This window comes from Fukomys damarensis, unplaced genomic scaffold (assembly GCF_012274545.1).
Source record: "Fukomys damarensis isolate Sample0158 unplaced genomic scaffold, DMR_v1.0_HiC HiC_scaffold_22, whole genome shotgun sequence".
Classification (NCBI taxonomy): Eukaryota; Metazoa; Chordata; class Mammalia; order Rodentia; family Bathyergidae; genus Fukomys; species Fukomys damarensis.
In genome coordinates, this window is record NW_022900934.1 from 23,090,936 (window position 1) to 23,099,854 (window position 8,919).

The 8,919-nt window shown below is 39.4% G+C and overlaps 1 protein-coding gene across 6 annotated transcripts in view; it reads right to left on the minus strand.

Annotated features, from left to right (window-relative positions):
• Phf20 (PHD finger protein 20) overlaps positions 1-8,919 on the minus strand; it is a 149,146-nt gene that overhangs the window by 72,815 nt on the left and 67,412 nt on the right. For 4 of the 6 annotated variants that reach the window (XM_033766954.1, XM_033766955.1, XM_010639965.3 and 1 more), the window contains 4 exons: positions 6,648-7,035; positions 1,977-2,090; positions 917-1,096; positions 39-218 (listed from right to left, as the gene is read on the minus strand). In XM_033766954.1, coding sequence (XP_033622845.1) covers positions 39-218; positions 917-1,096; positions 1,977-2,090; positions 6,648-7,035 — 862 coding nt within the window. The remainder of the gene's footprint in view (positions 1-38; positions 219-916; positions 1,097-1,976; positions 2,091-6,647; positions 7,036-8,919) is intronic. The other 2 variants (XM_033766956.1, XM_010639967.3) reach the window with 2 other exon arrangements.

The following is an 8,919-nucleotide window of genomic DNA, read 5'->3' on the forward strand; positions in this document are numbered from 1 at the left end:
GGGGAAGGGGAGGGAGAGGGTTAACTCTAAATATGAACCTTCTACAGCCGATATCTCTTTTAATTCAGCAAGAGGAGATGCCGGTTCTGTTTTCATAGTGTTTTCTCCCATTGATTTGCAGTTCAATTCCAAGCCTGCAGCCCCTAATCCATCCCCAAAGGAGTGGCAAGTTAGCACAGATGAGACTTGGCCAGCTTCTAAGGCAGATTTCAACTGACCTAGAAGAAAAAAAGAAAGCTTGGGAAACACATATATGTATAAAATCTGAAAACCAAAAATCCAATAATAGACTAAGGAAGCCAGGGACTTGTTAGAGGAAGCTATTCATCTTACAACATACAGGAATACACTCACACGTTCCTGAACATATAGCCAGGGCTGAGAATATCTCAAAGGAGGCTAAAGTAAAAGGAGAAATTCCTAGAAATGACAATAAAAAGAAGCATGGAGGCCGGGGATTTAGCTCAGTGGTTCGGTGGCCTGCCTCACAAGAACAAGGACCCAAGTTCCACCTGGTACCACCAAAAAAAAAAAAAAGAAGAAGAAGCATGGAGTGAGATGATGACACCAGAAAGACAGAGAAGCAGGGTTCTTCAAGCAGTGTACCTCTAACCCAACATACAAAAGTAAGCAAAACCAAGCACAAATGCATCCAGAAAGTTTATCGAAAGTTTATCAATTGAATGAAAAGTCAGTGAAGTGCAAAGACCCGAGTTCAATCCCCGGTACCGAAAAAAAGAAAAAAAGAAAAGTCAGTGAAAAACATACTATTATATGAACACTGAAGCTCATTCAATAATTTAATTTCAAAACAACTTAATACTTATGGGAGCCAGCACATAATGACTTGGTTCTCATTTTCTCGCAAGACAGGCACCAGGCTGGCAAAACAATTTCAGAACACACTCTAACTCACCTTCTTCAGATTCCTTCGTACTAGCTGATGTATCTTGCAGAGGACTCGCATCAACTCTATCAACCAAATCTGGTACAACCAAGTTAGGATCTAGAACCTCATGGGTCCCATTAGTGGATAGCCTGGAAGACCGTCTCCTGGATAAGTCTTTTTCAGAGCAGTTTTTTGACTTCTCCTGGGCTAAAAAAGCATTAAGAATGTTGTAGTCCAGAGGCTAACAAATAATTCTGCTACTACACATTTCTGGGCCAGCTGCCTCTGTAACAATCTTATAGACTTCTGGAATGTTAGATAAATATTCTTTTCTACTTGATAGTTTTAAGTAAAGGCAAAGTCTCTCTACCAGATCAGAATTTTATATCACTGAGTCCCTATCCTGACAATTAATTTCTATTTTGGAGCTTCCCAACATGAAAGTCTATATGTTAACTTCCAAAGTCAATTAGGGTTTATATGAGCCTTATTTAGAGCCATTACAAATCCTTTTTGAAGCTAACAGGATATTTTTCTAATCAATAAGTAATATTTTTTAAGTTTCTCTCAGCATATGAAATTTATTCCTCCCTAAACCATTAAATTTCTAGAGGAATCCAAATCAAACAGTGTGGAAATGAATGTGACAGCACTGATCCTAACACTAATACAGCCTGTGTTTCTTCTAGCAAAAACTCCTAATTCAAGCATGTCCCTTTTCCTCAGCAAGTGTGAAGAGACAACCTACAGCATGGGAAAATTTTTTTACCAGCTATTCAGATAAAGGACTATTACCTAGAATATATAAAGAACTCAAAAGAATCAGACCCCCCCACACAAATTTAAAGACCCAATCCAAAAATGGGCATCTGAAATAAAAAGATATTTCTCAGATGAAGAATTAGAAACAGCAAATAAATATATGAAAAACCATTCAACATCACTGGTCATTCGTGAAATGCAAATTAAAGAATGCCCCATTCACATTAGTCCATGTGGTCAATCATTAGAGCCTATAAGGATAGATGGGGAGACTGACCAAAACAATGTCAAATTCCAGCCACACATACATAAATTGGATACTCACATGAATTTTTGTCAAGTCGAGGACGTTTTAATGGGACGTCACTTCCTTTTGATATTTTCCGTCTTCTCAGTTCTAATGTTATTGGTTGTAAAGTTTGAGAGTTTGAATCCACAGCTACAACATATAGAAAACCACACAAAAAAATGTAATTTTTTAATGTCTGGTCTTGTAATATATAAATTATATTCTATATTAAATTACATTACACATGTAGCATTCTCACTAGATTATAAAGGAAAGGGGCAGTCTTAAAATAAAAGAAAAAATGAAATGAGACAGTACTTCCTTTGGGAAATGCTGACACCTTGCAGACTGACTTGCTGAATCTTTCTGTAGTGTCTCCTAAGATCGAGCTCTCCTAAAACCCTCTCTTAGCACCATACCCTAATATGACCTGTTTAAAAATATTAGAATGTGTCAGGCATGGTGAATCCCAGCACACAGGAGGCTGAAGCAGGAGGACTGCCATGAGTTCAAGGCCAGCCTGGGTTATACCCTGAGTTCACAGCCAGCCTAAACTACACAGCAAGACACTTTCTCTTAAAAAAAGGTACATGGACAATAGTAAAATCAAATTCCACCAAAAATTCACCTATCCAGAAGAAAAAAGACACACACACACACACACACACACACACACAAACACCCTGCCCTACCCTACCCAATACTCAGGAAATTCAATTCACCATGCAGGCTAATTCTAAAATGTATTATCACAGAAGTAGGGTTCAGTTACTGTTTTCAGTCTCTACTTGCTAAATTAGCCATCACTGACTTTAGTTTTGAGGGTCAAGAAAAGAATGTCAACATTTATACTCTTTTAAACCAATCCAGAAGCTGGGAGTGGTGGCACATGCCTGTGATCCCAGAACTCTGAAAGGCTGAGTCAGGAAAACGGCAAATTCAAGCCCAGCCTGGACAGCTTAGAAATTTAGGGAGATTCTGTTTGAAAAAAAATGTTTTCTGGTACCAGGGATAGAACTCAGGACCTGTACTTAAAGCAAGGCAGGTGGTAGAACTACTGAGCTAAACCCCCAGCCCCCCAAAAAAAAATTTTTTTTAATTTGGGGAGGTAGCTCAAGGCAAAGGCCCTGGGTTCCTATCAGCACTACCACCACCATCCCTCTCTTCACCCAAAAAAACTAAAAATCTCAGGACACTGCTATGGATACACAGGCAAGGCTAATGGATCCTAATAGACCCTGACCTCAAATAGTTTAGCAATACAGACAATTAAGCCCTTGGGGAGTGTTCATGCATTTCTTTTAAGCCTAAAAATTAGAAGTTCTCCCCCAGTCTAAGAAAATGAGAATTTAAAAGGCAGGCAGAACTAGTAAGAAAAAGAAACCAAGGGATTTCTCACAAAGTTATATCTCAAAAACAAAAGAAAGAGCCGGGGAGTTAGCTCAGTGATGCCACCACCTGCCTCGCAAGCACAAGGTCCAGAGTTCGATCCCTGGTACCAAAAAAAACAAACAACACCTATCATAAAGGAGATGTCAATATAAAAACAAAACAAAAAGTAATATATTACTTAAATTAATACATCTAAAAACATTTCAACATGTAGTCATTATAAAAAAAAATTACTTGGGGCTGAAGGTATAGTTTAGTGGTAGAATGCTTGCCTAACATGCACAAAGCCCTGGGTTCACTCCCCAGCACACAAAATAAAAGGGGTAGAGGGAGAGTTTATATTCTTTTTTGAAATTTGTATTTGAACCTACCAGAGGCCTGAGGAAAGGCAAAGGAGTAAAAAAAGAGGGAGGAGGGAAGTAAATGGGAGAAGGGGAAGGAAACAGAAGAGGAGAGGGAGGGAGAGAAAAAACTAATCTGCTTCAGGTTGGCCATCAAAGGGGTGAAAAAGAAACAAGGTTGAGCTCCAAGGAAGCCATCTTCACTCTTCACTCTTTTTGTTCAAACTTCCCAACATGCCAACGTTATTCTTTTTCAAGTAGTGGGAACTTGGATCACACACATTACAAGCTAAACACAAATACAGAGAACCCTCTCTAAATAGTTCAGATTCTGTTCCCAACCAAGTCAGGGAGCTTAAGGTGCTATTATGTCACAGAACTTCTTCTAAGAAATTTTTTTAAAGGACAGTTCAGCTATATATGAATCATCTGGCAAGCCTTCTTCCTTTTGATAAGATATACAAGTGAGAACTGACTACATAGACTTGAGTGTATCTCAAACCTTTATCTGGGAAGATTATTAACAATTTTCATTCCCTGGTCCAAATGCAGAGATTCTGACTGGGAAGGACTGAGAAATAGAATTGTTTTGACAAATGCCTTAGGCAAGGGTTAAAAGTGAACTTGGAAAACATCTTTTCTCTATTAAATCCCATCTAGCATGAAGTCCTACATTTATCAAATAAAAGCAATAAAGTGAATGCTTGTTTTCTTATCTGAGTGAAGCCATGTGGCATCATAGGAGCAGTTGGCAAACTAGGGTACAACTATCTCAGTATATACTTTCCACAGGGAACAATCCATAGCATAAACAGCTAAAGAGGAATCAGTCTCAAAACACTCAAGTCTCTCACATATACTATTTTTTCCCCTAGTGCAGGAATCAAACTCAGGACCTTGCAATCTAAACTGAGCTAAATCCCTGGCCCATCACACATACTATTTATTAAGCTGAGCTGGTGACATGTCACATTTCTACTGGTTCACATTTTCCATCCCTCCTTGTACAACTGCCCTTTTCCTACTTTACATAAAAAGGTCTGTCTCTCACTCATCCTATAATATGGTACACTGACTGGAGGCTTAAAACCTCCAGACTTTCTCATCTTAGGTTGTTTATCTGAACACACAACAGAGGTTTTTTTTGGGGTTTTTTTTTTTTTTTTTTTGGCTTTCCTAAGAGTGGCATACAGTAAGTACCATTCTAAATGCACAGAACACTATTAATCACAGATCCTGAACGCCTTGGGTATTAGGGCTTAATACTCTCCCAGAAACCCATCAAGAAAGCAGCTAAAAAAAACTTTTTTTTTTTTTCCCCATTGCTCGGGATTGAACCTAGGGCCTCATACATACTAGGCAAGCATTTTATTACTGAGCTACACTCCCAGCCAGCTGAAAGCAACTAAATTTAAGGACAATACTGCCCCATAAAAGGTACAATGAGAGGTCAGGCATGGAGGCTCATGCCTGTAGTCCCAGCACTCAGGAGGAAATCCTAGCCACTTAATCCATTGGCCAAGAAAAAGTAAATGTCCTACAGAATGAAAAGGAAGAAAAAGCACTCTTGCAGATGACATGACTGCCTATGCACAGAATCCCAAGATCTGACACCTTTCCCACACCCCAAAAAAATAACAATTAAAGCAGGTTACAAGACACAAGGTTATCATACATACAAGATAATGTCCTAAACCAGCATGGTGGTACACTCGTGTAATCCCAGCACTTGGGAGGCGGAGGCAGAAGGATTGCCAAGAGTTTGAGGCAGGCCTGGACTATGTAGCGAGTTCAAGGACAGCCTAAACTACATAGTGAGATCCTGTCTCAAAAAAAAAAACAAACATATATATACGTGTGTGTGTGTGTGTGTGTGTGTGTGTAAATAAAATGCAAATCACGTGTGCTTTTAAAATTTTTGGCAGATATACTATGAAATTAGCCAATTATGCTGGTGCACATCTGTAATGCCAGCACTCTGAGATGCTGAGGCAGGAGGATCATAAATTTGAGCTTAGCCTGAGCAACTTAGCAAGATTCTCTATGAAAGAAATAAAAAAGGGCTGGGATGTGGCTCAATGGGAAGACCCTGGGTCAATCACCAGTACCACCTAGGAAGGAGGGAAGGAGGAAAGGAAGGAGCAAGGGAGGGTAGGAGGAATTTTTTAAATATAAATTAAACTATCCTAGGCATGGTAGTACACACCTATAATCTTAACAGGGGAAAAGCTGAGACAGAAGAATCACCATGAGTTCAAGGCCAGCCTGGGCTGCATAGTTCAAAGCCAGCCTGAACTACACAATGAGAACATATCTCAAAAACAAAAGAAAAAACAATATATTACTTAAATTAATACATCTAAAAACATTTCAACAAGTAGTCATTATAAAAAAAATTACTTGGGGCTGAAGGTATAGTTTAGTGGTAGAATGCTTGCCTAACAGTTTCAAAATGTGCTATTCTTCTGGTCCTGCCTTCTGGTGACCACAACTATTGTTGTTTTTTTCCTTCAGGTTCTGGGGATTGAACCCAGGACTTCACATGTATTTGGCACACACTCTACCACTAAGCTATATACCCAGCCTTGCCTACACCTTTCTTCTTATTTCCTCTTTTATGTCTGTCTCATTAAAACTCTGCTTCCTGTTCTGGTTCTCTGCTTCCTATCTCAGGCTTCCTTAAACTGAGGTCATCTGAATAGACAAAAGCAAAAGATCTGTGCTCAATGAGCATTATCATGTAAGCTGAAGTAGCTGAGGACAGTTAATCACCACTCCAGATGATCATTCCCTAACGTGCCCATCTGGATGCATCCCTCACTTAAATTCTGCTCTACCCACACAACTTGTTTTCAAAGCATAAGACAAAGTCACAAACACAGAAGACTAAATCACAGAAGATACAAAGCACCACAAAAGGCCACAGAACACCACCTTGGCACTGCCCACTGCAGAGCCCACTTGGGAAACTCACCAGTAGGAGCTATGGAAGGGGGTCTGCCTCGTTTTCTTTTTGGCTCCCTCAAGTTCTCTTGTGGACTCTTCACAATGTCATTTTCAGGTTTCTTGTCCACCTGGGTGTCTCCAGAGTACTCCCTGTCATTCTCTGAAATGTTCTCCTTATCTTCCTTCTCGTTCTTGGGAAGGTTTTTCTCGGACACCTTTCCTTTTTCAGAACAGATTAACTTTCCTTCTTTGTCAGGCTGCTTGGGTCGCTTTTCTGTCTTTAAGGTTTTATCCTCTTTGTCTTTCTTCACATTGACTGTGGCTTTTCTCTGCTCTTTAAACTTCTCTCGTTTATCAGGAGATGATGAAAGACTTTTGTGATCTGTTTCTTTAGGCCTAGCATTACCCACAATATTCTAAAATGAGCAAAATAGCAATGAAACACAGTTTGTGATTACTTGCAAATACAAAATTAGGAGGCTGTTTGCAAATTTATGGTGATAAACGAAGAAATTAAAAGAGGACATATGCCAGGTAACACAATGCAAAGCACCACTGAAAATATCCTCCTGTACTCTGAGGTTTGAGAACCAACCCTAAACTGAAAGGAAACAACTGCCTTGCTCAATTCCTTCTGAGACAGAGCAATCTCCCTTATGATGGTGAACAAATCATTAGCGAATAGTTAAAAGGACAGACAACTATGCCAGATCCTTTTCTGGAAGCACTCTTCTGACAAAGATGTTCTAAGAAAATGTATTAATGCCTTGTCCTTACCCTTAGCTTGATTCTACTGACCCAGAGCTTTTCAAAAGCCCAACTCAGTTAACCAGTGAATGCTGATGTCCAGTTTTTGTGTAGAGAAAAACCTAAACTGATAACTGGAGGTTGAACAGGAAAACTATTAAAATTGCCTACCCCAGCTGGCATACACCTGTAATCCCAGTACTCAGGAGGCTGATAGAGTTGGACTGCAAGTTCAAGGCCAGCCTGGATTACAAAGTAAGGCACTGTCTCAAAAAATATTACCTAACCCAGTACCACAGGTAAAGGCTGTTCTCAGTACAAGTTCCTGAGCTACTCTTGAGTTTAATTTGTGTATATATCTGTCTTCCAAGATCTAAGACAAAGCACAAATTATGTTCACATAGGATCCCCAGGAGCTAGCATACACCAATAGCACAAAGATTTTTACTGGAAGCAAGAAAGAGTATATAAATGCTTACTAAGCAAGTGAAAGATTAATTTGTTCCACAGGGAAAAATAGTAAGCTAGAAAAAATTTTGTGAAGTTCCAAAAATTATTCTGAGAAAAAGCCAGACACTCTCAAACTGTTGGCAGAAATACACACTGCAGCTGGGTGTGGCAGCACACACCTGTGATCCCAGCACTCTGGGAAGATGAGGCAAAAGGATAGCAAGTTCAAACCAAGCCCGGGCAATTTAGCAGGTCTCTATGTCTAAAAAGAAGGGCAGGGCCAGGGATTTAGCTCAGTGGTTCAGTGGCCTGCCTTGCAAGCACAAGGACCCGAGTTCAATCCCCGGTACCAAAAAAAAAAAAAAAGGGCAGGGGGTACCCGGCATATAGTTCAGTGAGAAGACCCTGGGTTCAATCTCCAGTTCTGCCAATCAATCTATCTATTAATCTTATAGCTTCCCTTCCAGAAAGGAATGTATTGGCAATTCAGGTCAAGACTTAAATTTAGGACCAGGGATTTAGCTCAGTGGTTCCACCACCTGCCTCACAAGCACAAGGTCCTGAGTTCAATTCCCAATACCAAAAAAAACAAGACTTAAGTTTATACTTCTGAACTAGAAATGATTCTAAGAAACAGAATTTGTTAAAAGAACAATCAGACTTTTTGTCTATATCTATAAATATACTGAATTTGGGACTGGTTACACAAAGGGTAGTTACATACATATTATAGAACACTACACAGTCATTAGAAGTCATATTCTGGGAATACTAAGGAATTTGGGAAATTTTTTTGTTAAGAGAAAACAATAAATTACAGAACAGTAATATATTACGACTCCAATTTAGAAAAGTACAGATTATTAAAACATTTAGTAATGTGATTCTACAGAAGAAAATTTTTTTTTTCTTTTTTTCTTTTGAGACAGGGTCTCACTAGGTAGTTGAGACTGACCTGGAACTCACTGTGTAGCCCAGGCTGGTCTCAAACTCAGGCAATTCTCCTGCATCAGCCTCCCAAGTGCTGGGATTACAGGCATATGCCACCACACCCAGCGAAAAAATTTTCATTTTAATTCTTTCATCTTCCTCCTCTTCCCTCC